The sequence below is a fragment of the Paramisgurnus dabryanus genome, chromosome 10 (genome assembly GCF_030506205.2).
Source record: "Paramisgurnus dabryanus chromosome 10, PD_genome_1.1, whole genome shotgun sequence".
Classification (NCBI taxonomy): domain Eukaryota; kingdom Metazoa; phylum Chordata; class Actinopteri; order Cypriniformes; family Cobitidae; genus Paramisgurnus; species Paramisgurnus dabryanus.
Window position 1 is genome coordinate 7766741 of NC_133346.1, and position 26290 is coordinate 7793030.

The 26290-nt window shown below is 38.3% G+C and overlaps 2 protein-coding genes across 2 annotated transcripts; both read right to left on the reverse strand.

Annotated features, from left to right (window-relative positions):
* Positions 1-1605: 1605 nt before the first annotated feature.
* LOC135742719 (uncharacterized) lies at positions 1606-8688 on the reverse strand. Its single transcript, XM_065260579.2, has 6 exons — positions 4874-8688; positions 4370-4547; positions 3828-4030; positions 3267-3533; positions 2957-3063; positions 1606-2781 (listed from the first exon to the last, which is right to left on the reverse strand). The coding sequence occupies exons 1-6, from the start codon at positions 8632-8634 to the stop codon at positions 2570-2572; spliced, it is 4728 nt and encodes a 1575-aa protein (XP_065116651.1). The 5' UTR covers positions 8635-8688; the 3' UTR covers positions 1606-2569.
* LOC135742735 (uncharacterized) lies at positions 8687-22975 on the reverse strand. Its single transcript, XM_065260580.2, has 5 exons — positions 22654-22975; positions 14211-14294; positions 12847-13069; positions 10368-10618; positions 8687-10276 (listed from the first exon to the last, which is right to left on the reverse strand). The coding sequence occupies exons 2-5, from the start codon at positions 14277-14279 to the stop codon at positions 8687-8689; spliced, it is 2133 nt and encodes a 710-aa protein (XP_065116652.1). The 5' UTR covers positions 14280-14294; positions 22654-22975.
* Positions 22976-26290: the final 3315 nt, after the last annotated feature.

The following is a 26290-nucleotide window of genomic DNA, read 5'->3' on the forward strand; positions in this document are numbered from 1 at the left end:
ACAAACGCCCCCTAGAGATTTTATCAGATCATCATCATATTTGGTCTGTGTCATCTAAAGGCCTTTGCGATGTAAATTGCGGAGATCTTGACTTTTCATTGGAGTGTGTCTGTGGCGGCCTGAAAATTTTGCCGTCTTCGCCATGAAACAGGAAGTTGTTCTAACTCAGGCATACAATGTCCAATCTGACTCATGCTTTACAAAATTTTTCAAAATCCATCGTTGATCTGATGTCAAGACCCAATGTTGATATTTCTTTTGTTGCCAGATTTAAGTTTTTCACACTTAAAACTCTTTCTTATCTAATGAAAACAATGTAATTAAAGAGAACATGAATAAGTACATATTTTCCAAAATCTTACTCAAGTAAATGTAACAAAGTAAATGTAGTCAAAATCCAACGTTGATCTGATGTCAAAATCCAACGTTGATCTGACATCAAAATCTGAGGTTGATCTGAGGTCAAGACCCAAGGTTGGTCGGACATCAAGACCCAATGTTGATATTACTCTTGTTGCCAGATTTTACATTTTTCACACTTAAAATGTTTTTTTATCTAATGAAACAATGTAATTAAAGAGAACATAAATAAGTACAGAACGAAACTTTTCTTGTTTTGACTATTTGCGACTATATTTTAATTGTATCTAATTGTTTTTGTCAATGGAAGTGTTTTTCAACCTAGTCCTTGTCGCATACCCCCTTCCAGAATGTTTTAGATATCTCCTTATTTAAGTCAACAACCTCTTTCCAGAATGTCAGCGGCTTCGTCTAAAATCTCTAAAATGCTACCTTCAGAGGCATCAAGGTACTGCCGAATCCAATGTTTAGTTTATTCCAGTATCCTGAGATACCGTCATCATCTTCTTGTCCCACAATTCTATACGTAAATGTGCACAGGGGTTGGGATTGATCGAGCCTGGCCAAGTATGAAATAATAAAATGGCAGCCAAGAAAGTGGCTGGAGCACAAATTTAGTGTAAATAAGGTTATAATTTTACTTTTTTTTTTTTTACACTTTTTGATTGCATTTCTAGCTAGAAATTAGTTTTGTAGGTTGCAAATATGGGTTCCTTATCACAAAGGCACTCTCTGATAATATTTCAAACAGAATTACATTAAACTGCCTATAAAGGCTGTCCGAATGTGTTTCCTTGAGCTGCTTTTATGCCACCAAAGTCATTGCCTCATAAGAAACACAGCCGACATGTCTCCCTTAAAGGGTAACTAAACCTTAAAACAACTTTTTTTAGTTAATGATCTGTAAGAATGATGCTTTATTAGTGCTGTTCATTGATTTTAGTAAGTTTTTTGACATTTGGATATAAAGGGTTTAAATACTACAATATATGGTGTAAAAACGTCTGAGTGCTGCCCTCTTCAGGTTAAACGGTGGCTACTGCAGTTAAATTTTCCTATTGGATGTTGGGTCCAAAAAATTACTCGTGACGTAAGCAGGTTCAAGCTCACCACGCCCTTGTTACGATCTCATTGTGTCTTATAGTGTGGCCGATTAAAATACACTTAGCAAATAGAGCAATGAAATACGGCGCAATTTCTCTTTATTTTTTAGTGACTGTTGGGCATGCAGCAGAAAAAACACATCAGTTATTCTTTACCGAAGAGATTCATTTTGCTATTTAAAAAAGTTTGAAGTTAATCAAAACGATCATTTAGATGATAATCTCATTTTTTAAAAAACACAAAATAGGCACAAAAATGAAATATCAAAATTTTAATGGCCAAAATGAGATCAATTACAAGTATAAATCCATTCACCAGCCTAATGTAGATTAGTAACAAAACATTTAAATGTATGTGTCATTTTATCAAAAAAATATACTGATTCTAACAACAACAAGTACTGATTAATCTATGACAACCCTGATCTCGGGTGTTAATTTAAATCCAAGTAATTTTTTCTAAGAATTACTGAATGTACCTTGAAGTAAACAGTTAGTATACAGTAAAAACATCTACGTAAATAAAAAAATCATACTGATTTAACACACAAGCATTCAGATAAGCAGGTTTTGTTACTTCAAAGAAAGTACTCTCTTAACTACGTCAAATGTGGTAGCCCATAGACAAAGTGTAACCTTTACATTTTAACCAATTCCATCTTTGTGTATGGTTCCATAAATTTTAATTGTAGTGGGAAAAGTTTCTATAGACTTTAAAAAAGTAAAAAAAAATTCTTTTTACAACATTTGATCTGAAAAGCTCTTTGAGGAACCACAATTGGTTCTTCTATGGCTTCACTGCCAACTGTTTTAGCACTTATATTTTTTGTGTGAGTGTATTGTAATGTTTTTAACAAAACATAATAATTCTAGATATTTTACTAATACTGAGTTTTAAATGATCTTTTTATCATTATTTTTTAGACATGAATGCTTAAAATTACTGAAATAATCTACCAACACAAGACGACATCTTTACTTGCTAATATGTTTTGTTTGCATATAATTCAATTGCAGAAATTAATCTTTTTTTACATTTAACAGCGATTATCTTCATCAACATCATCATTTAATCAAGAGAAAGTGTTTTTTAACACTAGACATTTTTACTTTAATGCTTCCAGAAGCTGGCTGTACTCCACAGTGTTTACGTCCTCATGTTGATCCTGAGTCACCCACTCATCCAGACGCTCACGCTGATTCTGATCCAGGATTCCCATGCGGCTGTACTCGGACACCAGGTTTCTGTACCCTGCTTTGTAGTAGCCTCGGATACCATCATCCCACAAAATTTGACACTGGGACAGAATGCTTTCACCTGGAATTACACACAAGGATAATTAATTGTAGCAACATGACAGTTCATTCACTCTTAGACTATCAATTGTGTTATGCTTTGTATTTCATATATTTTGTTTTGAAACAAATCATAGTGTCATCTGGAGGGTAAATCATGCATGTTTTTGTAGGAATAACACCCCTGAGTTTCTTACCCAAAGCGCATTTAAGCTTTTCTGAAGTAAACGGATGATGCAGAATCATGCAGCGTTTTAGCAGAAGCTCCACATCTCCACTAATCAAAGTGTCTGATAGAAGTTTCCTGTAAAAAAGGAAATGTTAAAAAAAGACTTCATCCATTTCTTAATTTTTATGGCAAAATCAACTGCGTGCTTAACATTTGGAATGATGCACTTAAAATGTTCAGTGCTTAATATTACTCCAAATTCCTGTAGTGTCAATTGGAATTCTGTATAATTGTGTTGCATTAGGATTTCATCCATAATCGCTGAGGTTAAATGTTACCTGGCCATCTGTGACCGGTTGCTCGGGCCCGTGGTTAAAGCTCGTCTGTGATCTTGTCCCAGAACCTCCATGGCAACCAGGTTCTGTCCATTACTGTCCGTTTTTATGCTGCTGATTAGTTTATAAAGCTCTGGACTTTTATTTTTAAACTCGTTTGCTGAGTTTTCTATGGACATCTGAGCTAGTCTGAAGGAGTCCTTCGGTGGTATATGGCTCGTGGTAAATGTCCCAGTAGCGTTCTTACTGGACTTTCGAGCATTTTGGACACTGCCAGAAAAGAATAAGAATATGTGACAATTTGTTAAAATAAAATTTGCACAAAATCTGCTTATCAATCCTACACTCTTAAAATGAAAAGATTCTAAAAATTTTATAAGTTCCCTATGGAACCATTTTAGGAAGCTAGTAAGCTAATATAAGTATTTTTTATCTACCTGTTGATTTTGTATAATAATTGGGCAGGTGACGACTGCATACGTTTTAGTTCTTCAAAGTGCAATAATACTTGAGGTTGTGAATTGCAACAACGGCTCAAAATTTGACAGCAATCAGATTCTTTACCTTGTATATTCACCAACAAATCCCAGATGGTACATTTTGATGAGGATACGTTCTTCACTTTTGATCAATTTAACGCTCTGCAAGTATTCCTGCAATGAAGTGTCTGTCTCCTTGCTTCCTCCAGTTATCTTGTATTTTCTGGGGTTTTCGTATCCCATCTGAAGGGCAAGCATGGGTGTGTACAATTCAAGGTGTGTCTGGATCTATTAAGAAATGAAGAGATTAAACACAATCATTTCTTGTTGCATGTGGAGGTGACTGAAAAACATTTAATGATGGGACAGGAATGGGATTTTTATTCATCAAACGTATGTTGGCCTACCACTTATCCTACACAGGACACGGTCAAATACACATTCACACACTATGAACTATGAAAAAAAAACATTTTTTTCCTGAAAGAAACGTTGTTTCACATGTATGGAGTCTCTTGTGTCAGTGGTAAAGAAAAGTTGGGTTGTTTAGGATGTGTAGAATCTGTTTTTCACACTTAGGATGTGAAGACTTTGTCCCATGAAGAAGTCAGATATGAATGTACTCACCTCATTTTTCACTTTCTCACGTAGCACCAAAGATCCCTTTTCTGGGTCTTCAGCCGTGCTGCCAGTTGCTTGCACTACAGCTTGATAAAAAGCGTTCTGATGATCCGATTTGACGCTGATTATCATGCCGTCGTCCTGTGTTATATCAAAATGGCCGCTGTACAGCTGTGCACCGGCTCTGTTTTAAAATTAAAAGTCACTACATTCAGTACACAAAGTTTATATATTTCAGACTGAAACTTATTTCTATACTAAGGTGACCAGATGTTTCCAATTTACGGGGACAATCCTGTTTTTTTTTGTGTGTTCTGTTCTCCACAAAACCCACAACAATAAAAAGATGAAAACATTCAAAAAGTTTTATCCACATTTTTTAAATCATAGATAATAATAACAAATACAATTTTAAAGATATTTGGACCATTAAACTAGGAAATGTCCCCACATTTTGGGTTAAAAATCTGGTCACCTAACTTCTATACGTGAGGTGTATAATGCTCTTACTGTGATGGATTTGTGGCTTCTGCAGATTTGGTTAATCTCAGTTTTATATCGCCGGCTGATTTGGTGGTTCCCGGGTAACGCTCCTCAGTGAGCTGTTTTCCATTTCCATCGACGACAGTCAGTTGAATTCCTTTTCCACCCAGCAGGTTACTTTTTGTAAGCACGTACATGTCGAGGGGTGTAGCAGACTGATTGGCTTTGCATATATCTTCTGTATACTTTGTATACAACTTTGTTTGGTCCACACCTGACAGACCTTTTACTTCCTTGTGGCTTGTGGATTTCTTGTTGTGTTTTTCCCTTTGGTCATCGAAGAAACGGTGAGTTTTATTTCTGCTCATGACACGATTTACAGCCTGTCCTGCTGCACTGTTTACCTGATTTTTAACTCTGTTGGTCATTAAAGCGCTCATATGCTCAGAACAGGAACTGATGAATTGCTTAGAAACATTCTTAGAGATATCATGTAGAAGTTCTCTTTTAAGGCGTTGTACGTCAGGTAAGTTGTGTCGTCCATCTCGGTCATACTTTGCCAGTTCATTCTGAAGCTTATTGATGCTCTCCAGTAATTCGGGAACAAAATTGCAGTCTATGATCTCCTTTGTTGGTATGGCGCCCAAAATTTGAGTGAGATTTACTGACTTCTCTGCTACTTTCAGAGCAAGCTTTGCTGATTCAAGTACACCAGACAGTTTGGCTTTATTCATTAGGTCTGTTGCTTCTTTACACACCTCTGAGAGTTTGCTGATAACCTCTCGTGCGTTGGTACAGTCCAGTATGAGCTCAGGAGTTATCTTTTCGCACAGCACCCCAACAGATTTTTTTAATTCCTCCTCATATTTCGGATCAATCTTATAATTCTCTTTTTCCAAGGCAGCTTTCGGAATGGCGGAGCTGATGAACTCTTCAAGAGTCTGATCCAGTTTGCTGTTCTGCTTCACAGATGAAGTGACCACATCTTCAAAGCTTCTTCGTAAAATATTCTTAAAGACTTCCTGAAGTGCCGCATCGATCGCGTAGTTCATGGCATTGATGATGGACTGTTTCCCGATTTCCTTAACAGCATAATTAGCAACAACTTTTAAGTTCTGTTTGAGCACTGTTGAAGAAGACATGTTTTTCATCGCGGTTTTTAAAGATTCTTTACTGAGGGCTGATAAACTGGACTTAGCAGATTCTTTTACCGAGGCAAATACTGCCTTTCCTGATTTCATGAATTCAGATGCAACAGCAGAGAAAGACTTTGTACCATTGAGGATGCTTTTTGTCGCTTTAAATACGCCAGTAACTGCTTTCTTGATAACGCTAAAGCCAGCTGTTAACAAAGAAAGCCCAATGCTGACACTCTTAGATATTGCCCATGAAGCCCAACTGAATGTGCCGTTTATCATCCCTTCTATTCCACTGATCATGTCTGACACCCCTTCTGAAATCAGACCCATTCCAATCTGACTGGCTGCTCCAAGTGTCAGAGCACAAATAAGAGCTCCAGCAAAAACCTGCACCGCTCCGAGTAGGAAACATATCAAACCATTGATGCAGAACTTGGGTTTCTTTTTTACCTCGAAAACAATTCCCAGTCCATAGTCGTACAGCAATCTCAGCTCATTGTTGACAATGAAGTTCTTTTCTTCAGACAGCATGTAAACCGAGCAGTCCTCTGTAATGGCATCATCATTGTTTTCCTCCAGCTCTTTTAGTTTATTCAATGCATTATCAACGTATGTCATCCAAGACTTAAAGATGTTCATTCTGGCCTCCATTTGACTCTGAAAGTTGTTGCTGTTCGAGTTCTGATCTTTGTTACCAGTGACTGATAGGTTACAAGACACCATTGTGTTTGAGACTTCTGAGATGTAGACATCAATGGATGTCTTTGCGTCTTCCAGCAGTTTCATAGCGTCTGCCTTATAGTTCCCCTTACCAAGATTGATGGTGATGTACGCCTGGTTATAGAGTGCCACAGCCTTGTAGTGCGGGTCAAAGTCCACAACTTTTTGCCAATAGCATTTCGCTCCATTATCGTTGCTGTTTTTGTCTCGGCAATGTAGATCAGTTCTTACAATTGCCTGTCTGACGTGATCGTAGAAGTTATCGCATTCTCCTCGCAGCAGCTTTTCACTTGTTTTATTTATTGTCTTGATAAGGTCTGCTTCAAGTTCTTTGAAGTCATCATGTCTGTTGATGTGATCCTCATGAAGGGTCAACCATAAGGCCCAAGACTCTTTCAAAGCATTGACGGCGGGCTGATAGTCAAACTTAGACTGATAACGTGTGAAGCACTCAGGAATTTTTTTAGGATCCAGTTCTATGGGGTTCGATTTTTCTTCCTGTGTGTAATGCCCATCAAAGTCTTGTAGTAATCTGCAAAATGTGGAGAACAGATTTTCCTTTAGGTTTATTTCAACCAGCTCGTCAGTTTCCATGTCGCAGATTCGTTTTGTTTCATAATCCTCTCTCAGCTGGCGCATGATTTCCACAGACTGACCTTGGTAAGCTGGTGCAAGATGATCACAGTTCACAATCATCTGAACCATCCCAGGATTGCCTTTACGAGACGTGCGACCAAATATTTGTTTCTCGACTCTTCGGTTGGGTGAAAAGTGAGTAAGAAGAACAAAAAGACCCCCGCACTTATTCACACTTTCATCAACCTTTATGTCTGTTCCTCGTCCACCAAGATTTGTAGCAATGATGATTCTGCCTGCACAGAAATTCTGTCTTTCAATGTTGTGTTTCTCACTGATTGTGTACAGAGTAATCTGTTCTGGCTTTAATCTGCCTCCGTCTTGTATTTTCTTGTGCAGTTCATCTGCTGTTTTAACATCTTCACAAATTACCAATACAACTTGTCCTCTATCTGCTACTTTCCATGAAGTTTCACAAATAGTCTGGATCCATTGGTGATTCCCACCTTTCACCTGGATGACCGGAAGCTCCGTCACCCTTTTATGGCGATGTGCAGGTACAGTGTAGCTCTTTGCTTTGTAATGTTTTTCCAGAAAGTCCCAATCTGTCTTACCTCCTAATGTACCAGAGACACCAAATATACCACTTCCACTGAGGTACCTTTGGAAATAATGGAAATTTGACATGTAGTTTGTCACGTTGGATATCGGCGAAATCGTAAGTTGGTGCTTGAACTCCAAAAATTGTTGCAGACCGTTACCCCACTTCTTGTTTTTCTCCAGCACGCCGCTCGCTTTAAAGTCTACTGGAATTATTGCATCGTATTGTCTGTCATGACTGTCAGCAGCGTCTCTTTCAGCGGCCGGTGAGGTGTCGATCATGTATTCTCGGCCTTGTGACATCTCAACGGCTTTTAATGCATTCTCAACCAAAACTGGTAACTGACTCTCAACGTAGTTTTTCAAGAAAACAGGGATGACAATGAAGCTGTCGGTTCTTTTAACTGTTTGGAGGTTATCTGAGTATCTGATAGATGACTTTATTGTACTTACAGTGGCATCAATGAGCGATTTCTCAGACATGATTTCGCACGCCAGTCCTCCTTCCAGCAGTAGCACTTCCACATGAAGTTCGCCTTGTTTTTCCTGATCTTCAAAACGTTTGGCTTTGTTGTTTTCTAAAGAATAGCACTTAAATACCACACTGTTCTCCAAAACCTCCTCAAATATAGTCAGAAGATCATATTGTTGTGAAACTCCAAGTTTCTTCATGATCTCAGAAAAAGCTTTAGACATTGTATCCTCATTCAAATTGTCTTCATTTTCTTTTCTGCTGTCAGCTTGATGTATCATTTCAACATCCTCCTGGGTGTAGAAGCCCAAAGTCACTCCAGGCAACAAGATCTCAATTGCTGAGAAGTTTTTTTGATGTTTCCAGTCCCATAACGGCTGTCGTTACAGCTTTATGAAGGTACTGTATACTGGTCGCCCATTTGATCTCCCCTGCTTCAAGCATTTCTACTGGTCGACATGTAGATATCATGGCCCATATGTTGGAAAGAATTTGCTCCACATGCCTAAATCCACTAGATTCATGAGACAAGAATGTCACTTGAACTCCATTGTCCAAAGTCATATAGTCCACTTCATCCACTATTACAAGCTCAAACTGCCTTTTATCACGAACAGTCCTCTTCTCAAATTCTTGTTTAAGTATGTCTGCTGCAAAGACTCCAACTGTGCCATATACTATTTGCTGTCTGTAGGCATGTCTCAGACATTCCTCCTGTTCCTCTGCTGAACAGGCACTTGAGGAACGTGGAGGTACTACAGATGAGGTGACACCAAACATATTGAAAAACTTTTTCCACTCTTCTTGGTCACGTTGGGCAAGAACCGGAGAGCTTGTTACAATATCCACTTTGGTTCCACGAATGGCCAGAATTGTTGCAAACATGGCTAAGATACAGGATTTGCCCTCACCTGTGCCAATCTCCAGAAGACATCCTTTATTTCCTGTCAGCTGTGTCAGGAGGAGCAAAAGCAATGATGCTAGTTGTGTACGTCTCGGAAAATAGCCTTGAATCTTTGTGTTGTCTTGTGTGATGATTGTTGAGCAGTCTTGCACTGCTATTGACATTCCAATCAATACCTCTTTTAGAGTGTTAATATCTGGGTTTGTAAGATCAAGAGATGATATTTTCTTTTTCAAATCGTTGATTTGCTCCACGCTGAGGTCCTCCAGTTGATATTTTGGGAGTTCTGACTCCATGTATCTAAGCACATCCTTTAACAGCACCAATAATTTCTCTGGGCAGTTCGCTTCACGAAGTTCCTTCACAATTGTATCAGCATCTTTTTCCTTGACACTTCTTATTTGTTCTTCAAGAAACATTAAAGGGGTTTCATACGTAAGGGCAGAGAGAACGAGGACGCAGTCCAAGTGATAGGTTAGTGCTGTGTGGAGAACTGAATCGAGTTGATCACATTTGATGGCTGGACTTTTGCAAAGAAAGAGCATTATTTCGGTTGGTGTCCAGATTCTGTTGAACAATATCTGACCCAAAATATCTCTACCTTGTGGTGAAAGCTCTGAAATCATGTCAAGTATATTAAGTAAAATACGTTTTGCCAAAGTTGCATTTGTGGCATGAAGCTGCTCCACTAAACCCAACAGAAAGTTGTACTTCTTCTCCAAGCCAAGTGGCTGATCTCCATCATCTTTAGCATCTTCAGTGCTACTATGCAGAATGAACTGAAGAGATGCCTCAAGAACTGTGAGCATCTCAGTAAGTGACAGTTCATTATATCCAACAGCATGATCAAAGGTAAACTGAGACCATACTGGAAGGTTGTTTTCTGTACAATATTGAACTGTAAGTTCATTCTGGAGCGTCTTAATCCTGTCCCAAATCTGGTGGTTCTGTATCTCATTGTCTTCTTTGATCTGGTACTTTAACAAAAGCTCTTTGAATTTTTCTTCAACATCAATAACCTACATAAATAAATGTGCAAAACAAAAAATGTGTATCATTAAAAAATTATATTTTAGTTATAATTGACCTATTATCGAATTAAAGTCATACCTCGTTTCTCTCGATTGCTGCAGCATCATCTTCTATTTGCTGATGAAGCACCTGAGAGAATTTGTGATGTTGGTTAAGACCTCTGAAGCTCTGCTTTTCACGAAGCCGCTCGGTTGCTCGAGAAAGCTTAAGTCTTGACGATTCACTTTCTCTCTCCAGCTCCTGTTGAATCCTTTGCTCACGTTGTAAACGTTCCAAACGTCGTCTTTCCTCCTCTTGCCGTCTCTGCCTTTCATCTTCTTCATTTTTTCCTGTTATAAGATATCATCAGATGCAACAGCAGTGCCTGACTTCACTAATGCTTTTGTAGCTGAACACAAATCCCCACAGCTGTGCTACAAAATATAGTGGAAATCCTTTCCAAAAGAGTGGAGCTTATTATAACTATATATATTAGAAATTTGATGTTCAATAAGCTTATGAATTGATTATATAATTGCAGGTACATTTGGTGTCCAAAGTAATTTTATTGTTCATCTTTTTTTTTTTTATAAATGACACTATTTCTGATTATTTTAATAATTTGGGCCCCTATGTTAAGGATCACAAGATGTTACAGTCCATAACAAAATATAATTTATTGTCTGTAAAATGTGTCTAATAAAGCTGAAAATCATGATTTCCTGTCGGCTGAATTAGTGAATGTCAATTTCGTTACTGTCAAACTCTATTACCAAGGTAGAGTAACAGTGTTGACAGGGCAGCTAAAAGGATGTCCTAACTCGCCAGAGAGGACGGCCGAGGGTAGCCCCTGCCGAAGTAAAGCACCTCACACCTTAGTTTATGGTGCTTACAGCAGGCAACCGCAGTCCTTGACATGTACAATACACCAGAGACTTGAGGGACTAGTTCCCTTAGTAGACCATTTGGCATAGGGGAAGCATTTGCCAAACATGTTAAAAAGGGTCTTATATACAGTGGAGCAGGGCTATGGGATTCACTTATGTCGCCCGCCTTGTTTCAATTTGGTATTACACACCATGGTGGGCCCCCAGCTGGCTCTGGTGATGGAGCAAGAAACGAATACAGTCTTGTGCAAGAAGGCTGACGAAGTGTACCTCCACATGAGAGAAATTATTTTATTGTTCTAAAAAAGGAACAAGACTTGTAAATCGTTCAGTGATGCAGCTCAAGTTCAAGATGCTGACACTGAAAAGATTGTGATGCAAATCAGATCAAAGGACTGGTTTGTCACAATAGATCTCAAGGATGCTCACTTTCATGTCTCAATCCAACATGAGAAGTTTGCTTTGGGGGCGTAGCTTACCAGTATCGGGTTTTTCCATTTGACCTGGCTATATCTCCCTGCACTTTTATTAAGTTTGTGGATGCACAATGCCAAAAAGACGTGCGTTCTACGTACAGATAATCACTTTTCTAGTGGCAGTTTGGGATTCCGCTACAATACAGGCACGTCTTTCCCCTACCCATATCTATGCAATCCTCTTAGCCGGATTGTGGCACCGCTTTACAAGATGGCACGTCAAATTCTCCTGTGGTCTTAGGGAAAACTGTGCTCTTTAAGCGCAGTTTACATCCTTGGACATTTGAATCAGGGAGCACACATTCTGTCGAGGCAGGGGCTGAGGCCCGGGAATGGAGAGTTTTTGGCCAAGGAGAGGTGTATCTGTTCGCATCTGAAGAAACCATATTGCCCTTTCTGGTTCTCCCCACTCATCTAGCCCCCTTCGTTCTGGAATCGTAGTCAGGAGGGACCTTCTATCTCAGGCGGGGGGTGCGATTCTTCTTTGAGGAGAGTGGGAGATCTCCCGGCCCTGCCGTTGTCCCCTATGTGCCTTGAATTTGTTTTAGTGGTGTTAAGCTCTTTTTGTATCCCAGGCTAGGCTATGTGCCGAAAGTTCTCAATAATGTGCCGGGGCCAATTATTCTCCATGCTCTATGCATTATGCCCTATTTATGAGCACTGACAACGAAGGACTTAATTTGGTGCGAGCATTTTTTATAGGTTCATAGGACTGCTCAGTGGAGAAAGCCTGAGCAGTTATCTGTGAGCTTTGGTTCGCCCAAGAAATGTCTTCTGGGGACCAAGTTGACTTTGAGTAGGTGAATAGTTGAGGTTGAGGGTGCACTCTACTCAGTCTATGGTGGACATTTGTGACCCTGCAGGCTCGTCTTCTCTGCTTACATTTGTTGCTTTCTACCATTTAGACTCTGGTCTTCAGACTCGTCTTAGTGTGTTAAGTCATAGACAGCGTCTCCCTGCCACATTCCTTGCATCCCTGTAGTGCCTTGCTTTGGCGGTCTAAGCTGAAATGTCAAAATCTCGGATGCCTTTTTATACAGTCCATACATCATTTTTTATTAAAAAATAAAAATATAATCAGAAAAAATAAAGACTTTGGACACCAAATGTACCTGCTATTATATAATCGCCCATATATACAGTAAGTGTGATGGTCGGGTACACATATTTTTGGCTGTAGTGTAGTGCAGAAATTATATGTTTGCAGGAACATACCGTAGTTGGGACAGTATTTAGTGCCTCCCTCAGAGGTGCAGTGCAACTGAATCTGGGAACGGTCATAGGTTTCCCTTAAGATGAAAGAGGTGTCCCCTTTATGGGTGTTATACTCATAACTAAAACTATTCCATGAGTGATTTCCATATCTGATGTAGATGTAACGATGGACTAGCTTTTTCTCCTCAAACGATTTTGTGCTGTGAGGATACACATATTCATACTGGGAAGCAGAAGTATAAATCAGTTTCCATTAGAAAAGCAGTGAATAAATAACTTGTGAAGAACAGACACACATTGTTGTGAGACATTATGTCATGCTATCAGTTATTATTTGACTTGAGCATGTCTTTAAACCTCTTAAACTCTGCAGACCCACCAGTGGGTCCAAAACTGCATTTATTTATTTTAAAAATTCATAAGTTGTGAAGCACAAAACTAGACATATATGGTATCGTTGGGAAGTTTAGAACCTCAGCTGTCTGGCATAGCACAAAATGTGTAGGCAACGCAAGAATAAAGGGGGGGCCGGGGCCTTGCCGCATAATCATATCAGTGGAATTCATGCACATTGTCCTTAAAGAGAGCATACCAGTGCCGTGACACTTACTAGTACATAGTAATGTCCTTTACAAACCGGCAAACAATGAAGAATATAAGGAAAATGGCCATGACAGGGACTGATAAAAACCTTAAGAGCAGTATGATCTGTAAAAACCTGTGGATAATAATTAGTACTAAAATAAAAGTCACATTTTTCACGTCATAAATAGATTAATTGGGGGTCCCAGGCTCGCATGCCCTTCCGCTGTGCCACTGAGCAATGGGATCAATTTTGCTTTTTTACATAAAATATTTTCTAAATTCATCTTTTCTTCCAACCTCCCAAATGTCCCCTTACAAAAATCATAAAAATAATATTAATTTTCATATTCATATCACAAAATATATGATCCATATATCAAATTAAAGGTCTCACTCTCAGGAATATCACTACATAGTTTATTTAACACTTAACGTAACATAACCTATAATAATTGTCAAACGAATCACAAAGACAGAAATGTCTTCTGTAAAAGAAAAACATACATCATATCCCTTTACTCATAACTTCTGTGTGATAACTACTTCTGTGTCACTTTTCTGTGAGCATGGCCAAACAATACCGCAATATGTCTCACATGTGCAGGTCAAAACAACTAAAATAAAATGCAACAAAGGCAACTTTCTCACTCTCACTTTTAAATTCACACAAGCCGAATTCTGCAAAAAAAGCTAGTTATGCTGCAGAGTGTAAGAGAATAAAGAAGGATTTAATAATTGCATAGTTCATTTTGTGTAATTAATGCAGCAAACATTCTTACCCCTCTGTCTTGGGTGGAAAAGTACCAGCCATAAGGAGTTTCATTCTTGACTGAAACCTGGGCACCCATTTTTTTCACGATATTCTGTTACATTAAAACATGGGTCAATATTTAACAGTAAAATCATTTAATGTTGAACTTAGACAAATGACAAATCTAAATTAAATCATTTAATTTTAATTTTGCAAAACATTGCACATATGGGCATAGTAAATTTAAATACAGAAATGCATTGCCATGTTACATATTGCATATTACTTTCTAAACGGAATATTGCTACCATTATTCGTTCATATAAGGGCTAAACTATGACTTCCTTAATGAAACACATCACATAATATATAACACAGAAAATAAACAGTTATAAACTGGTAGATATTTTTGGACATGTGTACACTTGAAACATCTTTAATAACTTAAATATCTTACTTAATATCTTTAACTCATTGCTAGAAATAGGATACGTTCCAACAGCTTTCAAACTAGCAGTTATTAGACCGCTCATTAAAAAACCAAACCTTGACCGGGGAGATCTTAATAACTTTAGACCAATCTCAAATCTACCATTTCTTTCTAAAATATTAGAAAAAGTAGTGGCAAGCCAGCTACGCACATTCATAGCGAATAATAATACATATGAAAATTTCCAATCAGGATTCAGGCCCCACCATAGCACAGAAACAGCGCTGCTTAGAGTTACAAATGACCTCCTATTAACATCCGATCGTGGTGAAATCTCAATCCTTATATTACTAGACCTTAGTGCAGCCTTCGACACAATAGATCACAGAATCCTACTCAATAGACTAGAAAACTATGTTGGCATCAGTGGTCAGGCGCTAGCCTGGTTTAGATCGTATCTAACCAATCAATATCACTTTGTTTATGAGGAAGAGTCCTATCACTCCCCCGTTAAATGCGGCGTACCTCAGGGATCAGTTCTAGGCCCTATCCTATTCTCGCTATATATGTTACCTCTAGGAGACATTATCAGGAAACATAACATAAGTTTTCACTGCTATGCGGATGATACCCAGCTTTACATCTCGTCACATCCGAGCGAAACACACCAGTAACTTTCTTATGCTAAACTCCAATAAGACTGAGATACTTATTATTGAACCAAATCGCTCCAAACATAATATGTCAGATTACAAGTTGCCCATAGATGGCTGCATGGTGCCATCTTCCACGGTTAAGAATTTAGGCGTAATGTTTGACAGCAATCTATCTTTCTCCTCTACATCTACTCATGTAAAGCTGCTTTGCAACAATTGACAATTGTGAAAAGCGCTATATAAATAAAATTGAATTGAATTGAATTGAACTTGCCTGCACAGGAACACAGATTTTTGCTCCAACTAAACCTTTTAAGCACTGGTCCAAAACACAAAATATTAAGTGATGTTTACTTCATTGTTTAAGACAATATCCGGGTTAAGAGTGTGGGAAATTTGACAGGAGGCGCCTTTCTACTCTGAAGATTTTTTCCAAGGTATTTTTTTATTTCATCATTTCAACACATCAATGGCTCCATGTCTACAGGAAAATATACTACTGGATCTTCATTGTTTTGAACCTACTTTTATATCAGAGGTCCTGGACATCTTATTCAGACAAATTGCTTCATGGATTATATCAACTACCAACAGATAAAAAAGTAACTTGCCATGGTAAAAGCTTTCATCATGGTAAAATCTTTCATCAAGACATTGGTTCAAAAGTAAATAAAAAATTACACAAAATCAAGGTCATGCTATAGCCATTCCAGTTCCCTGACCTGAATCATACAGAAAATGACTGAAGAGTAAAGAGCAGCAATATATGAAGGGTCTGGCGAAATTCTGTATGGAGGAATAATCTAAGATCACCTGCCATGAATTCTTCAACTCATCAGACATTATAAGTAAGATACTGAGCTGGTATCCTTGCAATTGGAGGTAGGATTAAATAAAGGCATGCCCATATTTATGCCCAGTGAGTATTAGAGAAAATGATTTATTTCGTAATGTAATTTCCCCTTCACTTTCAATTGTTTTACTTCAATGAAACATATATATTTATTTATTTTTTTAAAGCTTAAAAGAAGAAACATTATAGATTATTTTTTATAGCTTTATTTGCTCATTTAGCAAGGGTGCCCAAACTTTCGAGCCTAACTGTATAGCATTTCAATTGTAATGGAAATTTATTCTTTATGCATTTATATTATTTTTGTATTCTTCATTGTATGATTTATGTCGGTCATGACATTTTAATCTGCGTGGGGTGAAGTCTAGGACAGGAAGTCTAGCTCGATAGAGCTCGGGATAGGAAGTATGGCAAGGTGCAAGTGTGGTTTTTTGTTTGTGTGATGATGTGCTTAAAAAACCTACGTATCGTCTGCCTGGATACAAGTAGAGTAAATATAACCACCCAGAAGTGTCTAAACTACACCTAATAAGGAGTTGTTTTGATCGAATAGCATGGGGGGGGGGTGGTACAAACTCAATGTCAGTATATAATGAAGGAAGGATTTGAGATTCTTCACTTCTTCACATATCGTTTCACGGTCGTTATGTGTCGAGTCCTTGTACAAGTAAATAAATCATCTCTGATGGACAGATCCTGGTATTCGTATTATTTTTCCACGACAATTTGGCGACGAGGATGGGATCCCAATAACCCGAGGAAAGGGTCAACGGTTTGATCAACTCACCATAGATAGGAGAGGTGACCCAAACCCCCAGCTGAAGGGACGTGGGCGTTGACTCTGATCCGAAGGTGACGGGATCCAGACGAACCAGTGGAGATAATACGGTAAATAAAAATACGTTATCTAGAATTACAGTAAAGTGACGTAAACAGTTTGAGAGCGGGTCTCTCCTGAAATTGAAGAGTGGGTCTCTTCCGAAATTACAGTAAAGTGACGTAAACAGTTTGAGAGCGGGTCTCTCCTGAAATTGAAGAGTGGGTCTCTTCCGAAATTACAGTAAAGTGACGTAAACAGTTTGAGAGTGGGTCTCTCCTGAAATTGAAGAGTGGGTCTCTTCTAAAATTACTTACGGAATTGTATCCGCCTGTAGATAATGGAAAACACGGGAAGTAGCGCTCCCCGTCCGAAATGGAACACGGAAAGTGGATTGTCTGTCGGAGATGAAACCGGTTTAATAAGAACTTATGGGAGAGGATGGATAGAAACCATACCTCTGATACAAAAATATGGGGAAATAAGTTTCAGTGTAACTAAAAATAAAGAGCTCAGAGACAAAATAATACAGAAAGATCATTCTAAGAATAAAGGTAGATTGTTAACAGTAATGGATATGTTCATTAGAGAATCTGAAGAAAGATTGAATAAGCAGTATTTTAAAATAATGCCTTATAGTGACTCTTCTTCTTTTTCCTCCTGTGATGTATGTGACCTGAGTGGACCTGGCAATGTGGGTCGCACTTCCAGTCTCCTGTACACCCAAACCCTCTCCGAAAACAATCAATTACCTCAGAAGCCGACATCACCCCCATACGATGAACATCAAAATGGAGCAGTCGGAGGAGCCCCGTGCTGCCAACTACACCAATACCCCCTGCCTATCTCTATGACCACGCTGTGGCTGCACTGGACTCCTACGTGCAAACAACAAGATGGAGAGACTGTGAGTAATTTCCTGGCAAGATTAGAAAAAGACTTTGAGAGACATTCTGGCATAACTGCAAAAATGCCCAATAATGAACCCCACCCAGCGTACAGTATGCACTTACCAATGTACTTCATGAGAAATCTAGATATTGAACTGTCTGAACCTATCAAAGCTACCCTGGACGGGGAGAAAATGGCCACATTGGAGGAAGTGGTGAGACATGCGGAACACCACGAGAAGAGACTTAAACAAGAACGCCTCAAAAAGAACAGGGAGGCACAAGATATGAATTTCACCATGATGCAATGCACCCTTAACGATCGACAACAACAGGATCGTAACTCCGGTTTTCCAACACTTAACCCGCAGGGGAGAGGCGGCCACAGAGGAAGGGGCAGGGGTAAAGGCAGAGGACGGGGACGAGGGAACGGCCGGTGGAAGCAACGCGGATGTTTCAACTGTGATTCAATGGATCATTGGAAAGATCAATGCCCCGAACTAAAAGTTCAAAAACCTCATGCAGACTGAAATGTGCTAAATAGCGGGGAGGGGGCCGGTGGAGAGGAGACTGAAGTAGGTTCTTTTATGCTCTGTCGCAATGAAGAATGCTTGGCCGGGGTAAGAAGTATTTTTCCTACTTTACTCTGTGATACTAAATAATCTTTTGCAAGAAAACCATTTGAAAGTTTACAATATGTTTTATTGTCTATCTCAGGCAAAAAGATTCTTTTTATTGTAGATTCAGGGGCCCCCACTTCAATATTGCTGATTATATGCCCAAATCTGTACAGATGATAAAAAAAAAAATGAAAAATGTTCCCTCAGTGCCACAGGGCATGTTGTTAAAGAAACTTTTTCTCAACCTTTACAATGTATATATGAACATAATCAAACTTCTTTTTTTACCTCTTTTCTAATTAGCAGAACTTGCCCATATAACTTGCTCGGTAGAGACATCATGTGTAAACTGCACATGACGGTATGGTGTGATGAAGTGACTGGGTTGAATGTGACTCTGTGTAAGGAAGTGTGCCTCAGTGTGTTTGTGGGGGAGAGGCCTGAGAGTGATGCTGGTTTGAAAACACACTAATGTACACGCCCATCCTCAGATTTTATGTCACCAGAAGATTTGCACTGCACAGCTCATGTCACCTGGGAAATCGAAGCAGATTACCAAGCGGCGTGGGCACAGCAGTCTGGTGATCAGTTGACCACAAATTGGTTGTACTGGAATGAGGCCTGGGCTGCATTGAGTGTGATGCTTCCTAAATGTGCTTCTATGTTGTATGATGTTGCAAATGCTGGTCCTTACATATCACTGGCCAAAGCTACTGATATGAAAGGGAGTATGTGGGCCCTATAGTAAGTGCATGCACAAATGCCGCAAATTGGCATATGTAAAATGATGACATGTCTTATTTTCCATCCTTAGGTGTGCGGAGAACCGCATACCAGAGCTATTCTCTGCGAAAGCGCCGGGAATAGCAGCGCAGCGACAGTTGGCAGCACACATGGGGTGGATCGGTCCACGATGCCACTCCATCAGTGGGCCACAGATAAGTATAATGTGGGTCTCATTAAATCATGTGCGTCCGTAAAGATCACACCAAAGAGTGATTTTCGCCAGTGAAAACCATAAGATCCTCTCAAAAAAGAAGCAGAGGACTGTATCAAACCTGTTTTTGATTCGTTGTTCGCAAAAGGAATTATTATTCCATGCTCGTAGTAACCGGAAAATACACCAATATTTCCGGTAAAGAAAATTAGAGGAAAAGTTGAGCCCACTTAGTGGAGATTTGTACAAGATCTACAGGCAGTAAATGCGGCTGTAGAAGCAAGGGCTCCGAACGTGCCCAACCCTTATACCATCCTGTTACAAATATCACAGAGCACCGCATTTTACATGACCGTGGACATTTCCAATGTGTTTTATTCAGTGCCAGTACATCTGGACAGCCAGTTTCGGGTTGCGTTAATGTTCGCCAGCCGCAGATTCATGTTCACTAACCTTTGCCGGGGCTATCGTGAGTACTATAATATACCACTAAGCCCTGGCAAAAAGCCTGTCCACCCTAAACCTCCCAGATGGGTTGACTTTGCTACAATATGTTGGTAAAGGTAAAGCTCAGAACACAATCTGTAAAATCAAAAAGTATACCTTACTATGAAAATGCTGTTTACTTATTTTTAATTAAAATGTTGAGTTTGCTTAAAATAGCTACTTGTTGTTTATAAGTTAAAACGTAAAGTTCACACAACTGAACCAATTTAAGTAAAATGACACAAAATAGCCAAAATGTTCTATTGAGCATGCGCATTCGAGGGCAATTCCCTTCCTCCACACCTGTTTCTAATTTTTTTATTTCTATGAGTATTTTCCTGAAGGGCGTGGAACTGTATGTAGATCATCCTTTCAATTCCATGTTAAAAAAGTGGTTTGGTAAATGGAGTGTGTAGATTTCATCTGTGTTGTTGTCAATAGGTGTAATGATTGCTATTTTGAATTGGTGTGGATGTTGTTGCATACCATTTATTAAGAGGTCTCATCGAGAAAACAATTGATAAAGGTATGACTAAAATGATGTACCAACGGGTCGAACAGGAGGAAATTGAGAATAAAATTGAGGAGCAAAATGAGGATGATAGTTGTGGGAGGGCTCTGCAAATGAGGAGGTGCTAGTGGAACCTCGCCCCTCACACGACCCTCTACGGCTAAAGATGGGCTGCCTGGGTTGAAGAGGATCTGCATGCTTACACAATTTTACACATACACATATAGGAATATAATTAACTATGTTTAGCTCACTAGTGATTTGCATAACATACTCACAGTGAGATTGCTCAAATGCTGATTCATGATATAGAAATGTTTACACTGGCCAGCCTGTAAGCTTTGGTGTGTTGATGTTTCATTTTATCTTTAATGTTGTTTTTTAGAAATCTATGTTTTTTTGATGTGTGGTTTGTCACTTGTGTTATTGCATTAATAATGTGTTGAAAACCTAAGGCAAGCTCACAAGGGATGAGTAAATTGCTACTTTAAAAATGTTGTTTTAAAGTGCATTAACAATCTAATAACAACCAAGGTGATCGCTTTTTATGGTAATTATGACTGTGTAAATTAGAGGAAGGGGATCAAATGGGGAAGGATGAGTTTGAACTGGTCGAGTTCCTTAAAGTATTACAATCAATGTTTAAACGAAGGGCTTCTGAGAGCAGCGTAAAAGCCTGCAGGGAAGTCTGGATAAAAATGTCATTTGGACATTGGGGTGGAATTGTAATGGAAATTTATTCTTTATGCATTTATATTATTTTTGTATTCTTCATTGTATGATTTATGTCGGTCATGACATTTTAATCTGCGTGGGGTGAAGTCTAGGACAGGAAGTCTAGCTCGATAGAGCTCGGGATAGGAAGTATGGCAAGGTGCAAGTGTGGTTTTTTGTTTGTGTGATGATGTGCTTAAAAAACCTACGTATCGTCTGCCTGGATACAAGTAGAGTAAATATAACCACCCAGAAGTGTCTAAACTACACCTAATAAGGAGTTGTTTTGATCGAATAGCATGGGGGGGGGGTGGTACAAACTCAATGTCAGTATATAATGAAGGAAGGATTTGAGATTCTTCACTTCTTCACATATCGTTTCACGGTCGTTATGTGTCGAGTCCTTGTACAAGTAAATAAATCATCTCTGATGGACAGATCCTGGTATTCGTATTATTTTTCCACGACACAAACATTATTCTCATTTCCAGTAAATGGTTAGCCAGCTTTAGAGCATTAAGAATTAACTTAATTCGGCGTTAAGACGGACTGGTGAATGATATCAAATTAACACGAGAATCAGTCTGGGTAGTGCGGCGTCAAGTCAAGCACATTTGACTTCAAACTGCTTTTTGCCCAACGGGGTGGCCAACCTTAAATCAAGAGTGTGCTACGCCCCTGTGCAAAGTACCTTAAACATTGTGTCTGCACCTATAGAAATTGAATAATATTAACGAATAATATTATTTAAAAAAATCATAACAGTTTTATTGATTCGAGCTGGCTGTTATTGGAACTTTAAGATATGATTTATATCATGGAAAGCAAACAATATTACCACGTCCACATCAGGTGAGGATAAGTAGTCCAAGTGCTACCACTTCCAGCCCTTCTTAAGGTGCCATTTCAGCACTTGACAAATGGATAGGGACTCGTTTTTGGGAAACGAAAATAATGAACTTTCGTAAAACGATTCCTCATAGAAAAGGCACTTATAAGTGCTTTATTTTTAAGAATAGGCTACACTGTAAAAAAAATCTGTAGAAATTGCAGCTGGGTTGCCGGTAACTTACCGTAGATTTAAATGTACAGTATGTTATTTACTGGCAACATTTTGTTTAAAGTTAAATGAACATTTAACATTTACAAGTCTTTGTCTTTACATGGTAAAACTAAAAAACAGCATCAAGCAAAACATTCTGAGAAACAAAATCTGAAGCAAAAAACAAAAAAAGGTTGATGATGATTTTTGGTTCCCAGAATGCTTTGCATGGGGCTGTTATTGTATAGTTTTATTCTGTAAAGATAAAGACTTGTTAATATTTAAAACTTATTCAACTTTTAACAAACTCTTGCCAGTAAATAACATAAATTTAAATCTACGGTAAATTACCGGCAACCCAGCTGCAATAACATTGTAATTTCTATGGATTTTTTACAGTGTATTGTTTTTGCTGGGGCTCACTGAATCGGTTTGTCCATTGTGTTTAAGGGACAAACCGATTAAACTCACTTCAGTTCGCTACATTTAAAAACAAAACAAAAAACTGTACTCACTCAATACTTCAAGGAAAGCAGATTTGAAACTCTGAAGACGGAGACGAGAATGTTGAAATCTCCTCAACCACACAGTTTTTGCCGAAATCAGTGACAAAGTGACTTAAGTTGCCTTGAATGACCAAAAGTTTGTCTTTTAGTATTTTATCTATTTGATAAAGATAGACAATTTAACAAGATCTTGGGAGCAATGATTACAGTAAAGTTCTGTCTCAGAGCTCAATGCTTCTTAGCTTCCTCCAAGTACTTATAGATGAAAAAAACCACTCCCTATACGAAACATCACATGTTCTTCCTTTGTTGCAATCCACCCATTTCTCAGTTGTTTGCACATATCAGGAGCAAGGTATCTATCTATCTGGCTAACTAATTCATGTTTACACCTGAACATGAGTAAAACAGTATGTATGCATTTTGCAAAACAAATTACTGACCCTGAGGTAATTGTTGACCAAGAGAGTGGTATCTGACTTTAAATATCTGGGAATCATCCTAAATTCACAACTCTTATTAAAAAAGCATGCAAAAATGTTGCCAATGTTGTTAAATTTAACCTGGCAAATTTTAAGCACATAAGACCATATCTAATGAAGGCTGCAAAGCTCTTCTTGCAAGCGATTATCAATTTCCACATTTTTCTTACTGTTTAACTAGCTGGTCGCAAGCTAATAAAACAACATTGCAACCACCAGAGGGGACTGCGTAGTTCAATATATACTAAGTAGGATTGGAAATACAACCTTTTCTGTCAGAGCCACAATTTTTTGGTATAGTCTGCCCAATGAATTAAGGGAGTGTAATAATCTCTCCACTTTTAAAAATCAACTTAAATCTTGGATTGGGGACAATTTTAATTGTAACCTTACACCAAATATTTAAGTCCATGAACATTATATATTTTTTTCTTTTATTGCTTTTTCTTCTTTGTATTTATACTTTATTTACTGTGTACTGTAATAAAGTGGAGGGTTAGGTCAGGTGAACAATATAATGTTTGTTTGATTGGTTTGCTGGATTTATTAAATTGCTATTGTATTTATTACATTTATTTTTATTGATTTTTGTATTTTAGGGTGCCTGTTAAGATCTGGCTATGGACAACAGAAGGAAACTACTTGTAGCTAAATGAGCATTTTCCCTATCAAATAAAAAAAATTGTGTCACAGCTTCCAGTGGACAGAGACAAAAACGACATGGATAAATAAAGATAAAAATATGAATAGAAATAAAATAATAAAACAACATATGAATACACATATTATATACATACTCTATAGGGTAATTGCACATATTATTATTGCTGCACAGTGGGAGAACATTTAATTGTTCATGAAGTAGATTGCTTGGATAAAGAAACCATTCTTGTGCCTGACTGTCCTGGTATTTAGTGCTATGAAGCATCGACCAGATGGCAAGAGTTCAAAATTCTTTGAAGTACAATCTTTGTTGGGCCTTTTTAAGTGTCCCACTTCAGGTCCTGAGAGATAGTGGTGCCCAGGAACCTGAATTACTACACTGCAGTCACAGTGCTGTTCATGATGGTGAGTGCGGGGGGGGAGTGCAGGGGGGTTTCTCCTGAAGTCCACGATCATCTTCACAGTTTTGAATGTGTTAAGCTCCAGATTGTTGTAACTCGAGATAATAATGTCCTCTTGCAATTCTCCTGGCTATATACACTCTCAGAAATAAAGGTACAAAAGTTGTCAATGGGACAGTACCCTTTCAAAAAGATACACCTTTGTACCCAAAGAGTGCATATTAGTACTTCAAAGGTAGCCTACATATTGGCAGTTCAAAGATACATATTTGTACCTAAATGCTAGGACCTTTTTAAAGCGTACTGCCCCAGTGATGGCTTTGTACCTTTATTTTTTACAGTGTACTTGTTATTTTGCAAAAAACAGGACGTCTGCTACAGAAGATAAGAAAGCTGGCCAGGGCGTGATTAAACCGGGTGCGTTTTGGTTTGACTAGTGTAAGTGCGCCCAGACACTACAGCAGCGTATAAACAATTTTAATGGTTAAGATGCTTGCCTGTACATTATCCCACTTATTACACGCTATTTACATCAAAGTAAATTAAGGAACATTACATATTGATTTAAAATACGATATTTGCTTATTTTAACGAATGCAAACATTCTGCAAGGAAAACCTGTTTAGGTCTTTAAAAGGACATAACATGAAAATCTGACTTTTTCCATGTTTAGGGGCTATAATTGAGTCCCCAGTATCAGCCAAGAAAATGTAAAAATGAACAAACCAGTTTGGTAAACCATTCTCTGCAAGCATGTGAAAAAATAGGTCATTGAAATTTCGCTCCCCTTGTGATGTCAGAAGGGGATTATACCACCCCTTAATCTGCACTTTCCAACCATGGCACTGCCATTTAGTGCAGAGATCAAGTCATTTGCATTTAAAAGGACACACCCCAAACTGCAAATTTTGCAAGTGGGAATTTTTTTTTTGTCTTTTTTTCTTTTTTCAGGCTTTTATTTAGACAGTATAGTGGAGTGTAGACAGGAAAGTGTTGGGTGGAGATAGGGGAGCGGGATCGGCAAAGGACCTCAGAGACGGGAATCGAACTCGGGTCGCCGTGAGCACACTGGTGCTATGTGTTGGGAATTTTAACATGATATAAATAATTATCTATATGGTATTTTGAGCTGAAACTTCACATACGTTCCCTGGGGACACCAAAGATTTATTTTACATCTTTAAAAAAATCTTGTGAAATGTCCCCTTTAAAGGAACAGTATGTAAGAAATGTATATCAATTAATCATAAAATGACCCTGATATGTCACTAGACATTAAGAAATCATTTTCATTTCAAATACTTATATGACTGACAACAGTGGTCCGGCCAGGCTATTGTCATTTAAAAAGGGGAGTTGCAGCCCTCAACTGATGTTTAGGTTGTCATTTTGTGTATTGGCCACCAGTTGTGTGATTGCAGTACCAGTTTTAGCCACAAGTTTTGGCATTGCAGTACCAGTTTTAGCCACAAGTTTTGGGATTGCAGAACCAGTTTTGGCCACAATCCTACATACTGTTCCTTTAAGATAAGACATTCAAATATCACAAACACAATATCTGATTTAATCATCTGAATATAATGTCATTTATGTTATTAATAGACATATTTATATTTAATTTTTAGTAATATTAAACTCTATGCCTACTTTTAAAAATGATTTGCAGCAGAGGTTGTTATCTGGTAATAACAAACCTGCAAATGTAGCGACAGATAGACATGTCACATATCAGTTGGAATAGCAAGCATAATAGTTTAATAACACTCCAAATTAGTGTATTTACTCTGCATCACTCTCTTCAGAAATTTGTTGGTCAACCTGCTTAAAATGTGGTCTTGTTATCTCACCACTATAGAAACCAAGGTTCTGATTATGCTCTTTATATGGCTGGTGAGACACTGAATTGTTCATGGAGTAAACAACATTATCACTATTACAATAATCCCTGAGAAATGCATTCATTAACCAATATATCCTCTCCATAGGTTATAGCGAATTACCTCACAATAAAGACATCTCATTTGGCTCTTTTGTGGCTATGCTTATATGATTGATCAGTTCATTTATGTTCTCATTGTAATGAGAAATATGGAAACAAGA

What these genes read in the sequence shown, in the direction of transcription:
- LOC135742719 (XM_065260579.2), bottom strand. Translation starts at nt 8,634, where the DNA reads ATGATACATCAAGCTGACAGCAGAAAAGAAAATGAAGACAATTTGAAT. An exon ending in GAAGCCACAAATCCATCACA is followed by an intron (nt 4,548 to 4,873) that starts GTAAGAGCATTA and finishes ATTTTAAAACAG; the next exon opens with AGCCGGTGCACAGCTGTACA. An exon ending in TTTGTTGGTGAATATACAAG is followed by an intron (nt 3,534 to 3,827) that starts GTAAAGAATCTG and finishes CTTTTCTGGCAG; the next exon opens with TGTCCAAAATGCTCGAAAGT.
- LOC135742735 (XM_065260580.2), bottom strand. Translation starts at nt 14,279, where the DNA reads ATGGGTGCCCAGGTTTCAGTCAAGAATGAAACTCCTTATGGCTGGTAC. An exon ending in TAAATACTGTCCCAACTACG is followed by an intron (nt 10,619 to 12,846) that starts GTATGTTCCTGC and finishes ATCTTATAACAG; the next exon opens with GAAAAAATGAAGAAGATGAA. An exon ending in CAGCAATCGAGAGAAACGAG is followed by an intron (nt 10,277 to 10,367) that starts GTATGACTTTAA and finishes TTATTTATGTAG; the next exon opens with GTTATTGATGTTGAAGAAAA.